Source organism: Pleurodeles waltl, chromosome 2_2 (assembly GCF_031143425.1).
Source record: "Pleurodeles waltl isolate 20211129_DDA chromosome 2_2, aPleWal1.hap1.20221129, whole genome shotgun sequence".
In the NCBI taxonomy this organism is placed as follows: domain Eukaryota; kingdom Metazoa; phylum Chordata; class Amphibia; order Caudata; family Salamandridae; genus Pleurodeles; species Pleurodeles waltl.
Window position 1 is genome coordinate 461,156,785 of NC_090439.1, and position 25,432 is coordinate 461,182,216.

The window sequence follows — 25,432 nt, forward strand, 5'->3', positions numbered from 1 at the left end:
CAGTCTACCACGTTCCACTACACAACACTCCACACCACGTTACTTCCCTTCACTCCAACGCACTCAATGCACCTCCGCTCTTCGACCCTCCACACAATTTCCTTTATGACATTCTTCATCACTCCATGACACTCTTCTCTGTGCCACTCCACAATACTATGCAACCCCATCCCACTCTACACCCCCACCACATACCACTCTGACACTCCACAACACTTCACTCTACTGTATGCCACTTTACTCTTCACTTCATGCCACTCTATGCACTTAAAACAGATGAGCACTTTATACCATGGTGTTATTTATTGAGACGTTTATTGAATCACAATTATGAAACTTAAATACTTTATGCATCAAAGTGTACTGCTAAAATTACAATGTGCAGCAGTATACACAGGAATGGTTCACTTTTTTCTATAATAGATCTTATAATCTGAGCCTGACAAATAGGTGAACGTTATTCGAATGTACAGTTCATTTATCAAAAAGTTTGACATATTCAAATACAGCTGCATTTCCATTAATAATAAACCCAATATTAGCTAATCTGGTGCCAAGAAGCAAGACAAAATAAAAACAAGAAAAACGAAAAAAAAAAAAAAAAAAAAAATCACAATCAAATCCAAAATATATCCATTTTTATTAGGCACTTAAGTTCAAAATTAGTTATCACGACTGCATCCAACACAGAGTTAACAGTTGTATTTCTTCTGAGGCACACTCGTCAGGATATTAAATACCTTAGATAGTGTTTTGTTTGCATCTAATACACGGCCCCTGACAGAGTATTCAAAATTCCAAGTGAAACTATCAGCCAAAAAGGAAGCACTTCTAGAAGTTCTCAAATAGTTTTAGTATATTCTAATCCCCTTCATTCTCAGTTAGAGGGTTAAGAGGCCGAGGGGTATATCGTCTGCGGAGATACCGTAGGCTGGCAGAGTCAGCATCGCAAGAGAGCTCTATCAAAGGAGGAAGAGGAGGAAGGAGCTGGGCATAACTGGACCCTCTCGATCCAGCCCGTGGGGGATCCAGAGGGGGAAAGAAATACCTGAAACAAGCAAGAAAGGAACAAAAATACCAAAAAGGAAAGAAAACACAAGAAAAGAGAAGTAGTAAATATTACAAGAACTAAAAGAGGGAAAAGACATGCCAGGAAAAAAAAAGCTTTAGTATCTTCAAGCTAAGCTAAAGCTACAGCAGAAATAAAGACCCAGTTGGAACTAGGAGCCAAGTTATCTTATCGTGTAAGCAGAAAGTGTCAATAAAAGCATAATTAGCTGCAAAATAAATGGCAACATATGCTATATTTAAAAGCAATGGTTTTAAAGTTTAATCATCGGCAGCTATCAGTGGGCCTGCTGGAACATCATGTCAAAATAAAGACGCCATTAGTGCTTCATTTACAGCATTATGCAATACACGCTTAACGATACGTTGATACACATACAAGATACTTTCAATACTCTTCAAACTAATACTATCACGTTAATTTAGATTCTAGGGCATAGAAGGCCCATTTTACAACTTGGTTAACTGTGAAACTAAAACAGAGAGAATTACTGGGAGGTTAGTTTAACACTTTCAATTTGAGACATTCACATGGGCTTTGCAGTTTTGAAAATGCCCCTATACAGTTTTGTACAAAGTGCACAGACCTGCAGATCCTTCAACTTATTGTTTGCTAACCTTTCAAGCACTGCCTATGCTCCTATTTCATTACCCTCGAAGTAGCTGCTCACTGTCTGAGGCTCTTTTTCTTAATGGGCAGCCTAGACACTGGCAACACCCAGGATCCACGGGAGTATAGAAGACAGAGTGGGAGACGGCTGGAGGTGGGTGGGTACAGTCTAGCACAGACAAATTATATTTTCAGCAGTCTTTGCCACATTATTTGATTCAAAATATACAGGACAAAAACAATAGTGTGCATATAAATCCCCTATTACACATACTAAAATGTTTATTACAAAATATCAAAGATCAAATATTCATACTGTACTATACCCTGAAAACAGAAACAAACTGAGAAAAGGGAACAAAAGTAGCTTGCTAAAAATCTCTTTGTTTCCCACCCACCATGGCTGCGACAAAAGACAACTACATGTTCCCTGTGTTAGCTGTGACGAATTTTTACAAACAATAGAAGCTGTTCAGGTGAAGGTGCGTCAGAGAGCTGCCTCTCCAACGGCCTTGTTTAGCGGTTTCAATGCTGCAAGCTGGTTTGTACAAAACAAAGGAATACTGTGTACAGACAAAATTAAGACAGGTGCTTTGTGTTTAGTAGTAAGCAGGTTGCTGATGTGTCTTGGGAGAGGTCAAACGGCGTTGGGGAGGGGATAAAGGAGCTTGCTCTCCAATCCTGTGTACATGCAACAAGCAGCAAAACAGCAAAGTTACTCCAGTTAGCTTGGTATCAGCTGTGCTTTCTGTTAAAGGACATAATACAAACGGAGAAGGGAAATGCATCACGATCTAAGCAACATAATTGTAGTCAACAATACAATATTCACACTGCTAAATAATTGACTTGCTCATTAAAAGGTGAAATACAAAGTTGACTGTAAACTCCTACTTAATATTCTATAGCCACCCACATTCTATTGTTTAATAAGAAAACATTAAATATCAGCTGCAGTATTTAAGAGATCAAATATATCATTCTCAGGGCTCACCCACTCCATGCCAGGTTATATTTTAAGCGTTTTAAGGGGCATAAAAATATTAAGTTTGTGCAATACAATTGCTGGTTAAAACAACAACAAAAAACACAGAAAATACATCACTCCTCTTAGACGGCCTAACTGGAACGACTTTTTAAACATTTATTAGGAAGCTAAACATAAATAAGAGCAGCTAGTAGCAACTTACTATGGAAATGTCATGTCATACAGGTTACAGAGCTGCAAATAAACCTCTGTATGGCTTGGCTACATGGGGGGTTGGGGGTTTAAGAGTCTGGAGGTCACTTGACCACCAGACTTGTGGTGGCTGCCAGACCGCCACATTATGACCACAGCCGTTGTGCCGCCGTCGGACCGCCAGCACCACCAGGATCAGAGATTCCATCGGTCTGGCGGTCCTAATACACATGGGCAGGGCTGCCCTGGGGATTATAACCTCGTTCTCCGCCAGCGATTTCATGGCGGTAACACTGCCATGAAAAGGCAGGCTGTGAACAGGTGCAGGGGGCCACATGCACTTTGCATGGGCAGGGCAGGGGTCCCCCTGGCCAGCACCCTCGCAATGATCACTGTCTGCAAATTGCGAGGTTGCTGGTGCACCCTGCATCCTACATCACTGCCAATGCTGTAGGTTGTTTCCCGCTAGGCCAGCGGACAGAAACTCAGATTTCTGCTTGCTGGCCTAGTGGTAAACTCTTAATGGGCCCAGCGGGGAGATAGCCACTATGGTGGCAACCTCCCAGTCGGCAGTTATGCGGATGGCCTAATGGTGCCCTAGGTGTGCTTGACACTTCAACTATGCAGAAACGTCTCTCAATTTGTGCATAATGTGTTCAACAACATCTCTATAATGAAACGATCCTTCTTTGGTCTGCAAACAAAAGATACAGGACTTTTAATTTTATAATGCATAAAAGACGATCACTCATTTGGGTCATGGAAACAAACCTTTAAAAAATAAAAAGATTTAGAAATCCTTCTGCATTCATACCAATATATTGGCATTCCAAAAATTAATTAAAATAATATTTAAGTTTTCATGGTGAATGAATTCGAGCATACTTTTTCATATTCATGTACACACTGTAAAAGGCCAGTGAAGCCCAATCCAAATAAATAAAATACCCTCCACCACCTTCAGAATGTTGGGTATGACAACCTTTTCATGCACTTCTTCCGCCTCCGTACTCACAGACCTAGATAGCTAGCTAGATAGTCACATCTCCAATTTTAGTATGCTGAAGAACTTAAAAACTACCAGACACTATACAGGGTGGGATAAAGTTTAAGATTGTGAGTAATATGATCCAAATCAAACTGTTGTAATAATTAGTTATGTGCGTTATGGGAAATTTTAATTCTTAATTATCACAAAATACAAATAAATAGCAATTAAAAAAAAGAGAACTGAAAACTACAAAGTGAGAAAATGTTTAATGGAAAAACAATTTCATATAGCAAATTCTGATTAAGATCTCTTGACTTAAAGTCATTGTGCACTAACAATAAAGATATTATCAGCCAATCAAACATAGGCTATTACCTGAAGATCATCACTGGAATCAATACCTGAAGTAGAACTCTCGATTAGGCAGTCCGCCACCCTATGAACCCATTACAAACACCTGCATCCAACTCATTCTCGCTCAAGATCACATGAAGTCTAGCCCTCATTTTATCTACAAAATAAAACCCATTAGTAAACGCTGACCTTTTGACCCAAAAGCAACCCCATCACTTCCCCAGACAACGTACCGAAACACCCAAACTTAATTTCACTATCAATCTCTCCATAATCTATTCAGTAAGGTCCATCCCATATAAATACATCATCCGCCTCCATTATCCAGGCATTTGATGACACGTTTAACTTGTCAATTCTTCACTCATGACAGTTACATTACCATCTACTTCAAAACAAGCCAATACAAAGGCAATGGGTCCCAACGGCCTCCCCACAGAACTCTAAGCTTACAACGCCACCTATAACACTGTGTTTGCTGAGGGTGTATTTGGAAAGTTTTGAGAGGTGTGCTAACCAGAGATCAGAGGCTGGCCTCCATTGGTGTAATTCATGAAGAGGGTAGATCGGCAGAGCGGTGTTCTTCCTACAGGCCCATTTCACTTATCAATGCAGAGGACAACATTCTAGCTAAACTACTTGCTCTGCGACTTATACCAATAATGGCCAAACTAATACATCCCGACCAATCGGGCTTCATGCAGGGCAGAACACGGCCCTAAACTTGCATCGACTCCACAAAGTGATGGGACAGGCCGCGAGTATGCAGTAATCCTGTCAGTCCACGCCCCAATGGCATTCTACACTGTCGAATGCCCGTATCTTTTTGCAGTGTTAGTACGCATGGGTTTTGGCCCCAATCTTCTGGCTTGCATATGGTGGGTATACGCTGATTCTCTGTGGCAAGTTGTGAATGCCAGAACCTCTCTCTATTACCCCTCCGGTGATGGACCAAAATGGGCTGCCCGCCATCACCACTCATATTTGACTTAATCCTAGAACATTTAGCGGCCTGGGTCCGGGGAGATCCTTCGATCTGCAGATTACGCTGGACGGATGAGTGGGAAGACAGAATATCTCTGTACGCAGGTGATACTTTCTTATATGTTGCATCCGCACGCCCCTCTATTTATAGATTACTCTACATATTCACTAGTTGTGGTGAATATTCAGGATACAACCTCAATTGGTCTAAATCCATGGTTTAAGTCCTTCACGGGAAGGCTCCGATTTTGCTGTCGGGTTTTGAGGCACAGGTACGGTTTGATGGCTTCCGTTATCTTGGTATTTATGTCACCCCTGATCTTAATTTAATTCACACGAATAACCTTCAAAGTCCTTTATGCCAACTGAAGGGAGATGTCCTTCACTGGAGATCTCTCCCTACTCGGATGAGCGGTCTTGTTTAAAATTATGGCACTACCAAGATTCCTATGTGTGTTACAAAATGAAAATGTCACTTACCCAGTGTACATCTGTTCGTGGCATCAGTCGCTGAGATTCACATGGTCTGCATAGATCGCCATCTGGTGTTGGGTCGGAGTGTTACAAGTTGTTTTTCTTCGAAGAAGTGTTTTCGAGTCACGGGACCGAGTGACTCCTCCTTCTGTGCTCATTGCGCATGGGCGTCGACTCCATCTTCGATTGTTTTCCCCGCAGAGGGTGAGGTAGGAGTTGTACTATAGTAATAGTGCCCGCGCAATGAGATGTGTAAGTATGTACCTATTAAAGGTTTAAATAATATATATACAAATGTACAAATTTGAAGGTAACTTCTGAACTGCTACAGGTTTCCGGGGAGGTGGGTGGGCCCATGTGAATCTCAGCGACTGATGCCACGAACAGATGTACACTGGGTAAGTGACATTTTCAGTTCGATGGCATCTGTCGCTGTAGATACACATGGTCTGCATAGACTAGTAAGCAGTTATTTCCCCATAAGCGGTGGTTTAGCCTGTAGGAGTAGAAGTTGTCTGAAATAGAGTTCTTAATACAGCTTGACCTACTGTAGCTTGTTGTGCGGATAGCACATCTATACAGTAGTGTTTGGTGAACGTGTGAGGCGTAGACCATGTGGCTGCCTTACATATTTCATGCATTGGGATGTTTCCTAAAAAGGCCATTGAAGCACCTTTTTTCCTTGTTGAATGTGCCCTGGGAGTAATGGGCAGTTGTCTTTTTGCTTTAAGGTAGCAGATTTGTATGCATTTAACTATCCATCTGGCTATACCTTGTTTTGATATTGGGTTACCTGCATGAGGTTTTTGGAATGCAATAAATAGCTGTTTAGTCTTTCTGATGTTCTTTGTTCTGTCAATGTAGTACATTAATGCTCTTTTGACATCTAATGTGTCTAGTGCTCTTTCAGCCACAGAATCTGGCTGTGGGAAAAAAACTGGTAGTTCTACTGTTTGATTTAGATGGAATGGTGAAATAACTTTTGGTAAAAATTTTGGATTAGGTCGTAGGACGACCTTATTTTTATGTATTTGTATAAAAGGTTCTTGTGTTGTGAACGCTTGAATTTCACTTACTCTTCTTAGAGATGTAATGGCGATGAGAAAGGCAACTTTCCAGGTTAGGAATTGTATTCCGCAAGAGTGCATGGGTTTGAAAGGTGGGCCCATGAGTCTTGTTAGGACCACGTTTAGGTTCCATGAAGGAACAGGTGGTGTTCTTGGTGGTATAATTCTTTTAAGACCTTCTATGAATGCTTTGATGACTGGTATCCTATACAAGGAAGTTGAATAGGTAGTCTGCAGGTATGCAGATATTGCTGCAAGGTGTATTTTAATAGAAGAGAAGGCTAGCTTTGCTTTTTGTAAATGGAGCAAGTAATTTACTATATGTTTTGGAGTTGCGTCTAGTGGTTGTATCCGATTATGATGGCAGTACCAAACAAATCTTTTCCACTTACTTGCGTAGCAGTGTCTAGTGGATGGCCTTCTGGCCTGCTTTATGACTTCCATACACTCTTGGCTAAGATGTAAGTGTCCGAATTCTAGGATTTCAGGAGCCAGATTGCTAGATTCAGCGATGCTGGATCTGGGTGTCTGATCTGTTGGTTGTGTTGCGTTAACAGATCTGGTTTGTTGGGCAGTTTGATGTGGGGTACTACAGACAGATCTAGCAGTGTTGTGTACCAGGGTTGTCTTGCCCACGTTGGTGCTATTAATATGAGTTTGAGTTTGTTTTGACTCAATTTGTTTACTAGGTAAGGAAGGAGAGGGAGAGGAGGAAAAGCGTAAGCAAATATTCCTGACCAGTTCATCCATAGGGCATTGCCTTGGGATTGCTTGTGTGGGTATCTGGACGCGAAGTTTTGGCATTTTGCGTTCTCTTTTGTTGCAAATAAGTCTATTTGAGGTGTTCCCCAGAGTGTGAAGTAGGTGTTCAGAATCTGTGGGTGAATTTCCCATTCGTGGACTTGTTGGTGATCTCGAGAGAGATTGTCTGCCAGTTGATTCTGGATCCCCGGAATAAACTGTGCTATTAGACGAATTTGATGGTGGATTGCCCACTTCCATATTTTTTGAGCTAATAAGCTTAACTGCGTTGAATGTGTTCCTCCTTGTTTGTTTAGATAATACATCGTTGTCATGTTGTCTGTTTTGACAAGGATGTATTTGTGGATTATGATTGGTTGGAAAGCTTTTAATGCTTGAAAGACTGCTAATAATTCTAGATGATTTATATGCAGTTTTGTTTGATGTATGTTCCATTGTCCTCTTATGTTGTGTTGATTGAGATGTGCTCCCCACCCTGTCATGGAAGCATCTGTTGTTATTACGTACTGTGGCACTGGGTCTTGGAAAGGCCGCCCTTTGTTTAAATTTATACTGTTCCACCATAGAAGCGAGAGGTAAGTTTGGCGGTCTAGCAACACCAGATCTAGAAGGTGACCCTGTGCTTGAGACCACTGTGAGGCTAGGCACTGTTGTAAGGGCCTCATGTGCAGTCTTGCGTTTGGGACAATGGCTATGCATGAGGACATCATGCCTAGGAGCTGTAGTATTGTTCTCGCTTGTATTGTTTGATTTGGAGACATGTGTTGAATGACTTTGTTGAAATTGTGAATTCTTTGTGGAGTTGGCGTTGCTACTCCTTTTGTTGTGTCTATTATGGCTCCTAGATATTGCTGTACTTTGCTTGGCTGAATGTTGGATTTTGCAAAGTTGACGGTGAACCCTATTTGGTAGAGGGTTTGTATGACTTGATTTGTGTGATTTGAGCATTGTGTGAGCGAACTGGTTTTGATTAGCCAGTCGTCTAGATACGGGAATACATGTATTTGCTGCCTTCTGATGTGTGCAGCGACTACTGCTAGGCATTTTGTGAATACTCTTGGAGCGGTTGTTAAACCAAAAGGCAATACTTTGAATTGGTAATGTATTCCTTTGAATACAAACCTTAGATATTTCCTGTGTGATTGATGTATTGGTATATGGAAATATGCGTCTTTGAGGTCTAGGGTTGTCATGTAGTTGTGTTTTTTGAGCAATGGTAACACTTCTTGTAGTGTGACCATGTGAAAGTGGTCTGATTTGATGAATGTGTTTACTACTCTGAGGTCTAGAATAGGTCTCAGTGTCTCGTCCTTTTTTGGTATCAAGAAGTACAGTGAATAAACTCCTGTGTTTATTTGTGTGCTTGGTACTAATTCTATTGCATTTTTTTGCAGTAGTGCTTGAACTTCTATCTCTAGAAGCTGTGAATGGTGTTTTGATAAATTTTGTGATTTTGGTGGTATGTCTGGAGGGAATTGTAGGAATTCTATGCAATAACCATGTTGGATAATTGCTAGGACCCATGTGTCTGTAGTTATTTTCTCCCATGCTTCGTAATATTGACCTATCCTTCCCCCCACTGGTGTTGTGTGGGGGGGGGGGGGGGGTGAGTGACGTGTGAGTCACTGCTTGTTGGTAGTGGTTTTGGGGCTTTGAAATCTTCCTCTATTCCTAGGGAATTGCCCTCCTCTATACTGGCCCCTAAAACCTCCCCTGTACTGTCCCTGGTAGGTGGACGGTGCGGATTGTGAGGTACTAGCTTGTGTGGCCTGACCCCGAAACCCTCCTCTAAAAGGTGTTTTGCGGAAGGTGGTATAAGATCCTCTGCTCTGCGGGGAGTAGAGTGCGCCCATGGCCTTGGCAGTGTCAGTGTCCTTTTTGAGCTTTTCTATGGCTGTGTCGACCTCCGGACCGAACAGAAGTTTTTCGTTTACTGGCATGTTAAGTACTGCCTGCTGAATTTCTGGCTTGAATCCAGACGTTCTGAGCCATGCGTGCCTACGGATGGTAACCGACGTATTAATGGTTCTTGCGGCCGTGTCTGCTGCATCCATTAAAGAGCGTATTTGATTGTTGGAAATGTTTTGACCCTCCTCAACAACCTGTTTTGCTCTTTTTTGTAGATCTTTTGGGAGATGTTCAATGAGATGCTGCATCTCATCCCAGTGGGCTCTGTCGTATCGCGCTAGCAGCGCTTGTGAATTTGCGATGCGCCACTGGTTTGCTGCTTGGACCGCGACCCTCTTCCCGGCTGCATCGAACTTCCTGCTTTCTTTGTCTGGGGGAGGTGCATCCCCAGAAGTGTGTGAATTTGCCCGTTTTCTGGCAGCCCCTACCACCACAGAATCTGGTGGCAGCTGAGAGGTGATGAATACAGGGTCCGTAGGAGGCGCCTTATACTTTTTGTCCACTCTAGGCGTTACTGCCCTACTTTTAACTGGCTCCTTGAAGATCTCCTTTGCATGGCGTAGCATACCTGGGAGCATCGGCAGGCTTTGGTAGGAGCTGTGGGTGGAGGAGAGGGTGTTAAATAAAAAGTCATCCTCTACTTGTTCAGAGTGTAGTTCCACATTATGGAACTGTGCTGCTCTAGCCACCACTTGTGAATAGGCTGTGCTGTCTTCAGGTGGTGATGGCCTAGTTGGGTATGTGTCTGGGCTGTTATCAGACACTGGTGCATCGTACAAGTCCCACGCGTCTTGGTCATCGTGGCTCATGGCGGTGTGAGCTGGCGATTGTGACGGGGTGTAATTTGGCGAAGCCGGAGTTACAGGTGGAGGCGAGGGAGGAGGTGTTACCTTCTGTGCTGTTTGCTGCGGAGGAGTAAACTGAAGTGTTCTCTTTCTTTTGACAGGTGGAAGGGTACTGATCTTCCCTGTCCCCTGCTGAATGAAGATACGTTTTTGCGTGTGATCCATGTCAGTGGATTGCAGTTCTTGTTCGAATCTGTGTTTTTTCATTTGTGAAGACATAGAATGTTCTTCAGTATAGGAGCCTGAAACTGGGTCTGTTGGTGCTTTTTTCGGCTCCGAAAACCCTGTTGTCTGTTTTTTCGGCTCCGAGGTAACTTTCCTCTTCTTCTGTGCCGAAAATTCTTGGCCTCTATGGTCTTCGGTGCCACTGTCTCGGCGTCGATCCGTGTCGACACCGAACTCTCGGTGTCGATGCTTCTCTTTAGCACTCTCTCGGTCCCGAGGAGGCTGCGGTGCCGGTGTTTCGACCGAAGTCGGACGATCTCGACACTGAATGGGCCTTTTTCGGTGCAGATTGTTGGTCACCGGGAATTTGGGTTGAGCCATGGCCGGTTGGCAGTGGCGTCCCCTGGGCCTTTTTTCCTTTTTTAAGTTCTGATCTCGACGTCTTACTCACAGTTTTTGTATTGTCGAGTTCGTCGGAGTCTGAATCCTGGATGGAAAAGGATTCCTCCTGTTCCTCTTCTGTCTCGAACTGTCGATGTTCCTTTGGCGTGGACGCCATCTGCAGTCTTCTCGCTCGACGGTCGCGCAGAGTTTTTCGGGACCGGAACGCCCGACAGGCCTCACAGGATTCTTCGCTGTGCTCGGGTGACAGGCACAGGTTACAGACCGAGTGTTGGTCCGTATAAGGAAATTTGTTGTGGCATTCAGGGCAGAATCGAAACGGGGTCCGTTCCATCGGCGTTGTTCTCCACGCGGTCGGGCCGACTAGGCCCCGACGGTGTTCCGAAATCTACCCCGAAGGGCACCGAAGCGCTTCGATGTTTAATGCGTCGTCGTATGTGTCTATCTCGAACCGGATCGCAACGATACCGTCGAAAAACTTCCGTTTTCAGCTATCTTTCCGTTCCGAAACTCGGAGCGACAGGAACACGTCCGAACCCGATGGCGGAAAGAAAACAATCGAAGATGGAGTCGACGCCCATGCGCAATGAGCACAGAAGGAGGAGTCACTCGGTCCCGTGACTCGAAAACACTTCTTCGAAGAAAAACAACTTGTAACACTCCGACCCAACACCAGATGGCGAGCTATGCAGACCATGTGTATCTACAGCGACAGATGCCATCGAACCACGCCATTTCCGGTGCCCACAACCTATTAACTATAGAGGGTGAGGTTAGGACCTTATTGTGGTAGAGGGGAGCTCCATGCATAGCCTACAACAAACTGACACAGGACTGGTATGATGGGTGGTAGCCTTACCTGATATCCCCAAGTATTATTGGGCGGCACAATTAGTGGTCATCAATCAATGGGTTCATCAACCTGCAACTGAACCGGCGTACTCTATGGACCACTATACTCTGCATCCGGGCTACTACCTGCATGCACTATACACTCCTCCAAAACACTTACCCCTCATGGGACCAACAGCTCTTACAATTCAGATTTGACATACAGCACTAAAAGCAATGGGTTGGGGAGATAAGTTCACCCAGGCCACACCACTATGGGACTGAGAAACTGGACAAGCTGGGGATTGAGGCCAGGCTCTGATAAAGGGTATCTGATTGTCATCTCCAGGAGTGGGGAAGTTTGGTCCCATGGATCTATACTCTCCTTTTCCAACTTGCAGAGGGAACATGACCTTGCCACCACAGAGACTTTTTGGTACCTACAGGTCCGGCATGCACTCCAGGCGGTGATTCCTAAAGGGGAGGACTTTCCAGAATCATCTCCATTGGAAGATAGACTACTAGATGATCACATGAGCCGGAAGGTGATCTCCCTGACCGATAGGAAAATAAACAATAATACTCTCCTTCCCTTGTGTAGCCGCTAGGAGGCTGACCTGAAAGACTGGACAGATGAGGGCTGGTCAGAAGCGCTCGTCTCCCCTAAGGAGGTAGCGATCAGTGCAAGATTCAGACTGGTGCACCTCAAAATACTGCACAGAGCATACCTTTCCTGTAACACTATGGTCAAAATGGGTAAGAGACCTGACCCGGGCTGCAGTCGGCAATGTGGGCACAAAGGGTCCCTTTTCCATTAAATGGGAATGTCCAGTGACCCAGACCTTCTGGAGAGCAGTGGTGGCTTGTATTGACAGTATTTGTGGTGGAGGCGTGTCCCCTTCACCGAAGTGGTGTTGTCCAAGTGTGTGGGAGGCCACGGACCTCGTCTGCATGGAGCAGTTCAGGGTCACGCTAGGATTAATGATTGCAAACCAAAATATATCCAGTGCATGGGGTGTGCAGTCTGCACCGCTGCTCAGCGAATGGAAAAGGGACACAGACTGGTGTATGCTGACGGAAAAGGTGGTGCAGCAGAGCAGGAGCTATCCTGGTAAATGGGGGAAGATTTGGGGCAAGTGGAATATGTATAGAGGTAGTCCATGTGCTGTTCCCCAGCAAAGGCTGCAGAATCTGGCACCCAATGTAACACTTAAAGTGATGTACGCCGAACTGGCGGAGAACTGTGCTGTTGAAACTGTAGCTGTATGGAGCTGGTGTCCAATGGATATGCTAGATGTACCTGTTCATTCATCTGATAATGGCGGTGGTATCTGTATTCTTCTGAAGATTATAGTGTACCCAATAAAAAGATGTTATATTAAAAAAAAAAAGCAAGCCAAGATTGTAACCTTCCTGAAGAAATCCGAATTTGCTAAACAAACAAAATAAAAGACTGTTGTTTTACTAAGTTACCATCCATCTCAGACTCCACCCACCTCAGGTCTACCGAGCATCTCTCTCAGCTGCTGTACAAAGACCACAACCACGTAGATGTTCAAATGGGACTGTCAGATGACACAGATCCAGTATTACTCCTGATCTTTGAACGTGAAAAGTTCTCCCAAACTTGGTCTACCTCACCCTGACCGCTGAAAATCCTTTGGATTGCAGCCACACTTCAAAAAGCCTTCTCCTCTTCCACAAAGACAGGCTTAATACCCTACTCAATGCATCTTCTCCCTCCTCCCAGAAACATATAAATATTTCTCCTCTCTATCAGTTCTCCATCCAACAGCACATCTGTTCAAAGAAGAGAAAATTTGATCACAGCATTCCAACATAAGCGAAGTGTAATGACTTCATATGCAAGCCTTTTCAATGAAAACCACATCAATTACAAATCTTTCTCAATAAATTAGCCAGACTAAACTGTAAACACATTGGGCCTGATTCAGACCAAAAGTTTAAGTTTAGACCAAAAGTCTAACTTTACTCCAAGTAAAAGTTAGACTTTTGGCCTAAATTTAGACTATCTGTATCATGTTGTGATATAGAATCACATGCTCTGCCTCTTCTCTTGTGTCGGATGCAGACATTTCCAAGTTGTTTTTCTTGAAAGTTGTTTTCGAGTAACAAGAACGGTCGTGACTCCACCTTTAGCCCACAATGCACCCAGACAAAGACTCCACCTGCAATTCTTTACCACTCAACAGGTGAGTAGTGCAAGTGCAGTGCAGTGTTGGAAGACAAAATACTCTAGACTGTGCATTGTGGAATATAAACAGGTAGAAGCCATCTGTAATAACTGTCTACTTCAGGGAAAGAGGGTGGAAATATACAAAGCTACATCAGTGCACACTACAGATGGTTATATATAGTAACATTTTCCATTCGTACCATGTGTGGCTGTAGATACACATGCTCTGCACAGACTGTAAAGCAGTTCATCCCATAAGTGATGGCTAATGAGTAAATGATGCAAATATTTGAAGAAAAATGTTACTTACCCTGTATGCATCTGTTCGTAGCATCTGCATTGACTATAAAGCATTGCCCTCCATAAGCGGTGGTTAGCGAGCAGACAATGCTGATGCCTGGAACTCAGTTGTTGCGCCAAGGGTGTCAAATAAAAAATACTCCTTTAATGGATCAGTGTACATATGTACATTGTGAAACGCAACTGCCCCAGTTATAACCTGTTGATATGAGGTGGAATCTTCAGATGGTGAAGATTTCGCTGAATAAAGATCTGGATCATTTGGCGTAATCGGATCCGGGTCATATTCATCCCATGGGTCCTGCTCATCTAATGTATCCCCTAAATCTTGAGCCCCCACCAAGTAATGAACTAGGTGGTGTGAACCGTAAAGGAGGGGGAGATGGTGGATAAGTATGTTGTGGAGAAGGTGGTGGAGGTAGAGAAGTTTGAGTAAGAAAAGGAGTCTTTTCTTCTGTAGTCTTTTTTAGAGGCAGAGAGGAATCAAGACTGTTGGAAAGTTATTGTCCTCTTTAAAGGGGATGGAGGAGATGTTATAACCCACCCTGTTCTTTGTGAATTTGAAGTAAGCGCTGACAATCGCCCTTAACTTCTAAAACGGGTTCCACCTGTGATGGAGTGGTGGTTACAGACTGTCCAGAATCACTGACGGTCTTTTTTTAATATTTTCAGTTCCGAAGTTATCTGTGGATGGAAAATCTTCAGTGCTGAAACTGTAAATAGATGTTTTTTCTTTTTTGGTGCCGAAGTGGTCGGTAATGAAGTTGTCGGCACCAGAGCACCACGAGTCTTCGGTCTTGTCGGAGCTGAAGTGGAGGTGCTGGAGGCCAATGCCGAAGATTTCTCTTTGGCTTTCTTCAGTGCCGAGCTGGAAGGCGAGGCATCCGAATAAGTTTCTTGGCTCTGACCATGGCTGGAAGGCAGTGGCAGACCGGTGACCTCTGTTGATGTTGTTTTGGTCGATGGAAAAGGGGTCTTTTTACTCACAGTTTGCGCTGCCTGTAATGGTTGACTCTCAATGTCCGACTGCATATCAGAATCCGAACCTTGAATGGAGAAGGCCCCCTCCTGCTCCAACTCTTCTTGCGCATGCTCGTCGCCGAAGAGGTTCCGTGTGTCATCTGAATGTCGAGACACCATTTCCATCTGACAAGCTCTTCGATCTCCAAGTGTCTTCTTTTGATCAAAAAGAAAAGCACACTTCGCAGGTCTGCTTGTTGTGGTTGGGAGAAAGACACATATAACACACCTGGTGGTGGTCAGTGTGTAGATTGAGTGGCATCCAGGGCAAAACCAAAATAGAGTACATTTCATTAGGACAGCATAGTTCGGTGGCACGTGGAAGAGGTGGGCCTTAAGAGAGCCCTAAAGGGCTGAATATTCGATTCTGGATGTAGAAATGGAAACAACAGAAAGTATTGAAGAATATGGGATTGAAAACAATACCGACAATGATATAAAGACAGAGAGAATACCATTTTAGACTGTATGGAGCCAAGAACTCAGAGAGAGAGGAACACATGTACGAACTCGATGTTGGAGAAAAAGCATCTAACAAAGGACTCGATGTCCATACGCAGTATTACCAACAGGAGCAGTCACTCGATCATGTAACTCGAAAAGCTTCTTTGAAGAAAAACAAGTTGTACTACTCCGAACCCAACACTAGATGGTGAGCTCATCTACAGCTACACATGCCATCCAACATTAGCTTTCTCCAGATGAAGCAAGTAGCAGGCAATACCTTGGATAGTATCTTTAATGGGATTAATGTGTTTGGGTTGACAGTAACAAACAAAGCATTTCCACTTTGCAGCATAACATGTTCTGGTAGTGGGTTTACGAGCTTCTCTGACAATGTCCATGCATTCTGCAGAGAGGTCCAGGTAACCAAACTATGTTCTCAGGAGCCGTATCGCAAGGTTGAGTGATTTTGGGATATGGATGCCTGACCTGACCTTGCTTTCGCATGAGAAGGTCAGGCCTGTTGGGAAGTCTCTCGTGGGGAACTACTCAGAAATCCAATAGTGTTGTGAACCAGGGCTGGCATGCCCATGTGGGAGCTAAAAGGATCATGTTGAGAGACATTTGCCTAATCCGTCACCCCAGAACGGGAATGAGATGGAGAGGAGAAAAAGCTTAGGCAAATATCCCCAACCAGTTCATCCATACAGCATTACCCCTGGATAGAGGACGTGGATAACAGGAGGCAAAGCTTTTGCATTTTGTGTTTTCTGCTGTGGCAAAACATCTATTTGAGATGTGCCCCACTTCTGAAGAATTTTTGAAGGTTTAGGGGATGGAGTTCCCATTTGTAGACTTGTTGCTGCATCTTGTTGAGCAGGTCTGCAAAGTTGTTGTCTATTCCAGGGAGATACTCTGAACAAGGTGTATGTGATGGTGGAGAGTCCATTAACATATTGTCTGAGAAAGTTGTGACAGCTGGAGTGATTGTGAACCCCTAACCCCTCCGTTTCTGAAGCAAGTACATTGCTGTCATGTTGTCTGTGAAACTAGGACAACTGTGAGAGGGATGATGAAGGAATGCTTTCAGGGCTAGAAATACTGCCTGAAGCTCTGGGAAGTTGATGTGTAGGGATTGATGATGACAATCCCAGTGTTCCTGTACTGAGAGCTCTTGAAGGTGAGCAACCCAGCCTGTGTGTGAGGCGTCTCTCAACAGAATTATCTGGGGCACAGAGTACATAAAGGCCCCTCTTTCAATAGGTTGGTGTTGTTCTACCATTGCAGAGAGCAGTACATATGGTGGTCTAACAACAATAGATCTTGCAAGTGACCCTGTGATTGAGCCCACTGACGAGACAGACATTGCTGTAGGGGACGTAGGTGAAGTCTTATGTGGGGAACGATGTCAATACAGGAGGCTATCATCCCTAACAGGCACATCACAGATCTGACAGTGTACAAAGAGTTCTCTTGAAACAGAGAGGAGAGACAGGAAGTTGTGAACACGAGCTGAACTGGGGTATGCTAGCCCAAATTGTGCATTGAGTATAGCTCCTAGAGAGAACTCTATCTTGAGACATTGGTGGGATTTGAGAAAGTAGAGTGAAACCTTACTTGTGGAAAAGGGCCACTGCCATCTAAGTGTGACAGCACCATGCCAACGTGCTGGCTTTGATGAGCCAGTCGTCTAGGTAAGGGAATACGTGTATACTTTGCCTCCTGAGATGTGCTACCACTACACCTAAGCACTTTGTGAAGACCCTGGGAGCCATGGTGACCCTGAAGTGAAGAACGTCTCGCAATCACAAATCTGAGATATTTGCGGTGGGCAGGGTGGATAGGAATATGGGACTAAGCATCCTTGAGACTGAGGGCAGTCATGGAGTTGCCCAGTTGTAAGAGGGGAATCACGTCTTGAAGAGTGACCATGTGAAAGTGTTCAGAAAAAATGTAATGGCTTAAGGGCTGTAGGTCCAGACTGGGCCTGAAAGAGCAGTCTTTTTTGGGAATGGGGAAGTAAAGAGAATATACTCCTGTTCCTGGGTGATTGTAGCAGAACTGGTTTGATGGTCTCTTTGAGAAGAAGGTATTGTACTTCTTGTTTGAGAAGAAGGTGTTCTTTAGAGAGCCTGTGAGAGTGAGGGGGAATGTTTGGAGGAGTGGTAATGAGCTCCAGACTGTAACCATGTTGGATAATGGAGAGGACAATTAGTCCTAAGTGATGTTGACCCATTGCGTGTGGAAATCTTGAAGGCGACCCCGACAGGTGTAGAAACGGGGGAGGTAAATGTAAGTGGTCACGGTTTAGAGGTTGATGTGAAGGCGCTTTTACCTCTACCCTATTTGTTTTTACCTCTACAGGTGCCTCTATAGAAGCCACTTGAATAGGAGCTTGAAGGCTGTCTGGATTAAGAGGTGGAGGCCCCTGAGGATGGAGGTTTGTACCCACCTCTGAATGTGGGGTGACAAAAAGTAACTTTTTGTGAGGGGGGCTGTAACACACCCATGGCCCTTGCTGTATCAGTGACGTTTTTTTCAGCTTCCCAAGGGGTAGACTCCACTTGAGGGCTGAAAAGATGCTCCTCATCAAAGGGCATGTTTAGCACTGCTTGCTGCACCTCAGGTTTAAAGCCTGAGCACTTAAGCCAGGCATGTCTCCTTACGATGCTTGTACTGATGCCAGGTGCAGCAGTGTCTGTAGATTCAAGGGCACATCTAATAGAGTTGTTACCGACTGTCCTTCTGTGACAATCTGTTGCCCCTTTTTGTGGTGTTCATCTGGGAGATACTGGAGGAGCTCCTCCATTTCATCCCAGTGAGCCCGATCATATCTTGCAAGTAGGGCTTGCGAGATGGGGATGTGCCAGTGACTAGCAGCCTGGACAGCCATCCTTTCACCTGCGACATCTTTTTACTCTACTTGTCTGGAGGAGGAGAGTCTCTTGTGGCTTTACTACTGGCTCGCTTATGTGTGGTAGTAGTCACAATGGAATCTGGTGGGACTTTGGACTTTATGTATAGTGGATCAGAAGGAGAGGGTTAGTTTTTTTTTTTTTTTTTTAAATCAACTCTAGGGGTGATAACCCTAGAACAAACTGGTCCCTTAAAGATTTTGTTGGCAGGACGAAGCATGACAGGGAGCATGGGGAGGAACTGGATATCCCTATGTGTGGACGTTAGGGTATCAAATAGAAAATCTCTCTCAATGAAGTCTCTGTGAAGGTCGACATTGTGAAATACGGATGCTTGGGCTATGACCTGCTGGGAGAAGGTAGCATCCTCTGGCAGTGAGGGTCGTACATGTATAGATTTGGGTTTGTGGATAACATGGGATCAGGGTCATATGTATCCCAATGACCTGGGTCATGTGTCCTACGTAAATCACCCCCTGAATAGCGGGGAACTCTGTGGTGTGAAATCTCCCACAGTAGGAGAGGCAGTTGAAAGAGGGTGGTAAGGGGGTGGAGGAGGAGATGGAGGAGCAGGGTCTTATGCATATTGGTAGCCTTGTCCTTGGCGCTCTTTGGAGAAAGATATGTGTCCAGGGGCTCCTGAAAAGTTTGCTTAGGTTTAATAGTGACAGGGGGAGAAGCAATGATGTCCCCTATGCCCTCCTGGATGTGGAGTCTGAGCTGATAAGAGCATCCATGGTCCCCAAAATTGGTTCCACAGGGGGAAAGTGTACCCTAGGATTATCCAGAGTCTTTCAGCTATGAAGAAGTTGCGTCCTAGGATTTTGAGACCAAAGCCATTTTGTCAGAGCAGAGGCGAGGGTGCAAGCTGGCCTCAAAGCTGAAGCTGTCAGTGCTGTGGTTCAGATACAATTGGCCACGATGTTTCGGACCGAAGAAGTGGAGGAAGTTGATGCAGGAGACAGTGTCTTGGCTTTAGCAGATTTAGGTGCCGAACCGGAGGGTGGGACATTCGAGCCTGGTTTTTGGAGCCAGCCACAGCCTGGTGGCAGTGGCGGTCCAGCGACCTCAGTAACAAGGTTTTTGGAAGTCTTGGGTGAAGAAGGAGGGTCCACTGTACTTACAGGTTACGTCGATGTCACCTCGTGGATTTCAATGTCCGGTTGGATGTCTGAGTCCTGAATGGAAAAAGCTGCCTACTATTGGGGTTCCTCCTGAGTGTGCTCCTCCCCGAAGATATCCTAAGTGTCTTTCAGGGTCTTATGCGCCATCTCCAGTCGGCGAGCCCTCCGGTTCCGAAGAGTCTTTTTCGACGAGAAGGATCTGCCGGCCTTAGAGGTGGCTTCTTGATGGTCAGGGAAGAGGCACAGGTGTTAGTCAGTGTGCGGGAACTGGGAGTGGGACTGAGGACAGAATCGAAACGACATGCTGGTCTGTGCCACGCAGTGAGGTGTGCCCAAAGGGGCGAAGACGCCTGGAAGGGCATTTGGTCGGCTCCTGGACCGAAGGAGAGCGACGAGCGAGATAGTAGGAAAGGTTTCGAAACTGGAGTGAAGGGAGAACAAGCGAAGAGGCATCTGAAGCCAACCGCGGAGAGAAAACAGTCTAACAAAGGAGTTGATGCCCATGCACACTGACCCCAAGAAGGAGTCACTCTATCCAGTGAGTCGAAGGTTACAAAGCAAGCTGAATCATAATGGTGCGTCAAAGGAACACCAAATCCGTTTAAGCTATACATATCCTTCAAACTGGCCAATACAGGCAGCACGATACAAGCACTGATGTTGGCATGAGAGATCCCAAAACACAACAGCCATTGTATTGTCCGGTTTGAAGGATATTTAGAGCCTAAGTGGATTTGGCGTTCCTTTGAGGCACGGTTATGATTCAGCTTGCTTTGTAACCTTGTTTCATATAGAAAACACTTTTTCTCCACACTTCATGTATAGTTCGCTGGAGAATTTGCAGCTGTGAGCTCTAAGTCCCAGAAGTACTTTCATTTGTTAATACCTTGGCATTTCTTGGAGATCACCCCTGGGTTGCAACTCGCCCTTCTATGTTTTAATATTGGATCTCTGCGCCCTGAGGAAGGTGATCCCTGCTTTGCAGCTCCACAGAAATGTACGTCTGTGCATGGTGCTAAATTTGGAAGATCACCCACTTTCAAAAGAGTCTGCACATTAAAGACGGATTGATATTCATCTAAAAAGATTGATTTATTACATTACTGTACATTTATATTCATGAAATACCTATTATGTAGGGGAATTCTTACAGTCCTCATGAAGTCATTCTGTGTGTGTGTGTGGGGGGGGGGAAGAGGGTGTAGGGGGCTGATTTGATGGAATTGTGAGTGCCCTTCTGTCTAAATATAGAGTGATCTCCGAAAACCTGTAATCACTTGGTTTTGTGCTATATGAAACTGCAGCTATTATAGGGATGGGATATGACTGGTATGCTGAAATAGGATTTTAGTTTCTACTATGCTGAGAGGGAGTGTTTTTTGTGACCCTTAACATATGGTGTGATTTTTTAGTTTTGTTATTACATCATATTCCTGGAAACGTTGTACGAACTCGTACATCATGGTGTGTTTCTCTATGTCTGCATCTTGTAATACATTTACTGGAAAATACTTGTGATAATTTTCTAAATATGTGCACTCAATAAAATAGGTGTTAGTATTATTATTATTTTTTGCCTTATAGCTATGATTTTTTTTTTTTTTTTTTTTTTTTAGCTCCAGTGTGATGATTTATCAATATTTATCTAGAGATGTTTTTCCTTTATCAGTTTGAAGCAGCCTCGGTTTTGGTTTGTTTCCTCTGTTTTCCCTGGTTGGCTGTTCCTATATATTTGTGTCAGGGGCCCTCTTTTGATACATTTGTTTCTACAGCCACACAAGCCAACGAACATTTGGATTTCTTTTATTCTCAGAAACAGTAAAAATGGACTGCAATATTTGGCGTACAGCATATAAGTTGCTGCAATAATTATTATAATGCAGGCTGTTTATTTGCCCCAAAAAATCTGGACGTGAGGTCCAAAAAGACACCAGGGAAAAGATGCAATGTTACATGCAACCTACCGGCTTACTGAAGATCCATTTATTAGTGAATTCTGTTGACTCTGGTTAGCGGACCCAAGAGAGGTATTAAAAACACCTTGCTGAATGGAGGCTCCATTTACTGGACTCCCGTCTCCTTTCAGGATCCCTGTGCACTTCCAACTATCCATGTAGTTAGCTGTGAAAATGCAATTCGAAAAGTAAAAAAGTTTTACAGAAAGAGGCACATTCAGTATACTTCACTTTCAAAGTCACAAACGTTATAGAAAAACACAAAACACAAAGGTTTATCTCTGAGCACAGCCTAAATTTTGTTCTTTCTCTGATTCAGTTTTCTCCCCCTCTTCAAGCAAGTTGTATGGATGTAGTCTAGAGACAGCTTCAAAGCTTTAGCCATCTGGTTCGCCTCGTGTAATAAAACAAGCATTGAGAATGCCAATAGGTCTGCCTGCCTTTGAGCACCATCAATGCTGCTTTTATAAAATGTTACACACATACATATATAAATATATATGTATGCATATAACAAACACAGCTAGATCTTGGACCAGAAAAAGTGGATTCATGTTTTGGTGTAAATGTGTTCAGCCGTTTTGGGGAATTTAAAGTTAAAAAAAAAAAAGAAGCTAGGATTAAGTACGAAAAAAACATGGAAAAAAGGACACAAGGAGGCAGGGATACCCTGACCCCATAGGCCTGGTAGATTAGTACACACCTGGGGCAAAAACGTTTTTTTTTTGTTTTTTTTTAAATACATTTTGCCCCAAATTCAGGGAGGATCCGCAAATCTGTAGCAGAATTGTGTTAAAAAAAAAAAAAAGAAAAAGTGGGCATTCATGCTTTCTAAAAACCCACCAGAGTGGGCCTGAGGGGATGATGCAATTATATTTTTAAGGAAAGCGGAGTGCACAGCCTCCCCCTCCCCAGGCTGTTTTCAGACCGGGGGACCACATCACCAGTGTATCCTGTATTTTTTAAAGGGAAGGGCAGGGCCGCACAGCTCCCTCCCAGAGCCTCTAAAAGCCCTTAGGACCCCATCCCCCAGGTTGCTGATCTTCTTAAAAGGGAGGGGGGCCACCCCATGATCCCGGAGCCATTAATGGACCCGGGGACCTCATTTCCCAGGGGCATCTTACATGCAAGGGAGCCCACCCCCAGGACACAGCAGTCACATGCAGGAAAACTTGTAAAAATGTGAGCACCCACCTATATGAAATACAGGCCCGAGGAATGAGGCCACTAGGGCCAAAATAGGCCCTTTAAAAAAACAAAAACTAAAAAAACAGAAACACCCCTAAACACAGACCTGTGTGATGGGGTCCTCAGGGCCGTTTTAAGGCTCTGAGATAGAGGTTGTGCATCCCCCCTCCACTATGAAAACAATATGGCCCTGAAGGATGGGTCTCCACGCCTACTATGGCTCAGTGGGGAGGGTGGTATGTGGCCCCTCCGTCCCCTTTAAAGTAGACAGGGTCTGTGGAATGCGGTCCACAGGACCGATTAAAGCCTGAAGGTTGGGGATTGAGGGGGGGAGGGGGGCAAAGACTATCCGTAGTCCCCATCACATTTACAATACATAGGGCCCCGGGGGCTCCACTCCCTTAATATATGGCCCTAGAGGCCCCAAATGCCAATAATTTGCCGCTTGACATAGGGTCAAACTCTACCCCCAAAGGTTAAAGTAACGTTTTAGTTAGGTGAAACGTTCAGTGTAATGTTTTAAACTGTAAAAAACATTGAAATTCTGCTGTTATAACTATGGCTATATCAAGTAACTATAACACGCGCCCTTGCCATGCACTGCTTATTACCCCACACATTACATCACTCATAACATCTTCTACAACATCACTGTTGATATTCCTGCAACATTTGCAATTAAACTACTGATGAGAAAACTGTGCGTGGCATGGCGCAAGTTATAGTTACCTTAGGACACGAGTGCCCATGCACTTTCCATTGACTTTTCACAGATGCTTTTTGTAGTAAAGTGCCTCTTTTGACAAGACCCCAGCCCCCACCACCACCTTTTTGCATGGTTTCTGGTGTAATTTCGACTGAAAGTGCACTGGATCCCTGCTAAACAGGTCCCCAGTGCCAGATCGCTTTCCCTAAAACTGCACAGTCTTTTTTTTCCCCAATTTGCAACCTTTTAGTTGCCTCTGTGAGTCCCTAGTAAATTGTACCCCTGGTACCTAGGGCATGGGGAACTAAACGTAAGGACCTTGAGGGCTGCAGCACAGATTGGGCCACTCACCAAAGTACAAACAGTACTGCCTTTGCAGCTTCATGTCTTGGTGCAGACCCACAATAAAACACGACATGGCACACAGCTTGTGTGCCCTGTCCCCTAACACTGCATGTAATATATGTAAGTCACCCCTCTAGCAGGCCTTTCAGCCCTAAAAACAGGGTGCATTATATTAGATGTGAGGGTATGCCAGCAAAAGCAGATTTGTCCCAGCTATGTCTGTGTCGATTCTCAGATGTAGTACATGAACAATTAAGCCATTTTAAGTACGTGTGCTGGACCCTGGTCATTACCATTTCTCCAGCTACAATAAGGCTTCACTAAAGATAGGGATGTTTGGTATCAAACATCTTGTATTAATAAACCCTCACTGAATCCAGTGATGTTTTATAAATGCATGCACTCAGAGGGCACCTTAGAAGTGGCCCCTGCAAAACCTACCAACCCTTAGCTTGGGCACGACTGGTGAAAACCAGTACAGCCATCTTAGACAAAGTTCTAGCCCCCTGAGGTGAGAGCCAGTGCTCTCGAGGGCTAAGAAAAAAGGCCTGCTCTAGGCAAAGTTGTGACCTCCTCTCCCAGGCAGGATCGACATTCAAGGGCAGGGAGGTTCAAATGCCTTGCCGCCTTTGAAATGCGACCCAGGCCCTTCCAAATGGCGGAGAAGGTCGACCCCAAGTTCCACACCCCACTTTTGGCAGTAGCATTGGTGTGAAAATTAAGTAAATTAGTAGGAGTGCCAACTTCATGCCTGTCCCACCCTTGAGGAGGAAGAACTGAAGAGGACACTACTGTTTAAATTTCTCTATCTTGCATGGAAGAAATTAGGCCAATAAGATTAGGGCTATGCCACTTCCCAAAGGAACACCCCTACATTCAGTATTTAGGTGGCACCTCTGAACCCTAGAATCAGATTAATGCAACCTAAGAAAAACCAGACCTGTCACCAGCAGAAAATACTGAAGACACCCACTGACTTGGCCCCAGCCCTACCAGCCTGTCTGCAGCCTTCAAAGAAACCTGCACTCAGGAGACGACTGTCCTGCAGCCCAGCAACCTCTAAATCTTTGAGAGAACTGCCTGCCTTTGAGAAAGACCAAGAACTCCAGTGGAATGCCCCATAGACATTGAAAACTCACAAATCTTCAGTTGCTTAAGAGCCTTTGATCAGCGGATGGCTTCGAGCCATGTCAAACTGAATGCTTCCAAAACGGAAAACCTTGAAAATTCTGCAATGCATCTTCCCCACCTCGGATTTCCAATCAGGGTCCAGGCTACTATCTCTCTTGTACTATCTAAACTGGATTATGCCAATGGCCTCTACCATGGATCATCTCTATTACAAAATAACTACAACGCATTCAGAACTCGGCTGCCAGACCACTACTACATGTAAAGCCACAAACCCACATCTCTCCTGCCTTGAGGGCACTACATTGGTTACTGGTTTCCAGAAGGTCCACCTTCAAGCTTCTTTGTCTCACCCACAAAGCAATACATGGAACAGGACCACTTTTCATCAGGAAAAAATATATCACGAAATACATTCAACAAAGAAAACTCTGCTCAAGATTGGCACCTGCCTTAAAAAACCACG

General features: G+C 44.5%; 1 protein-coding gene across 2 annotated transcripts in view; it reads right to left on the bottom strand.

Annotated features, from left to right (window-relative positions):
* Positions 1-296: 296 nt before the first annotated feature.
* The window catches only part of SEH1L (SEH1 like nucleoporin), a 138,934-nt gene continuing 113,798 nt past the window's right edge, over positions 297-25,432 (bottom strand). The window contains exons 8-9 of one of the 2 annotated variants that reach the window (XM_069219929.1): positions 21,606-21,762; positions 297-2,359 (exon numbers count right to left, since the gene is read on the bottom strand). In XM_069219929.1, the coding sequence (XP_069076030.1) occupies positions 2,278-2,359; positions 21,606-21,762 (239 nt within the window). In that variant the 3' untranslated portion in view covers positions 297-2,277. Of the gene's footprint in view, positions 2,427-21,605; positions 21,763-25,432 lie in introns of both variants that reach the window. The other variant, XM_069219930.1, reaches the window with a different exon arrangement.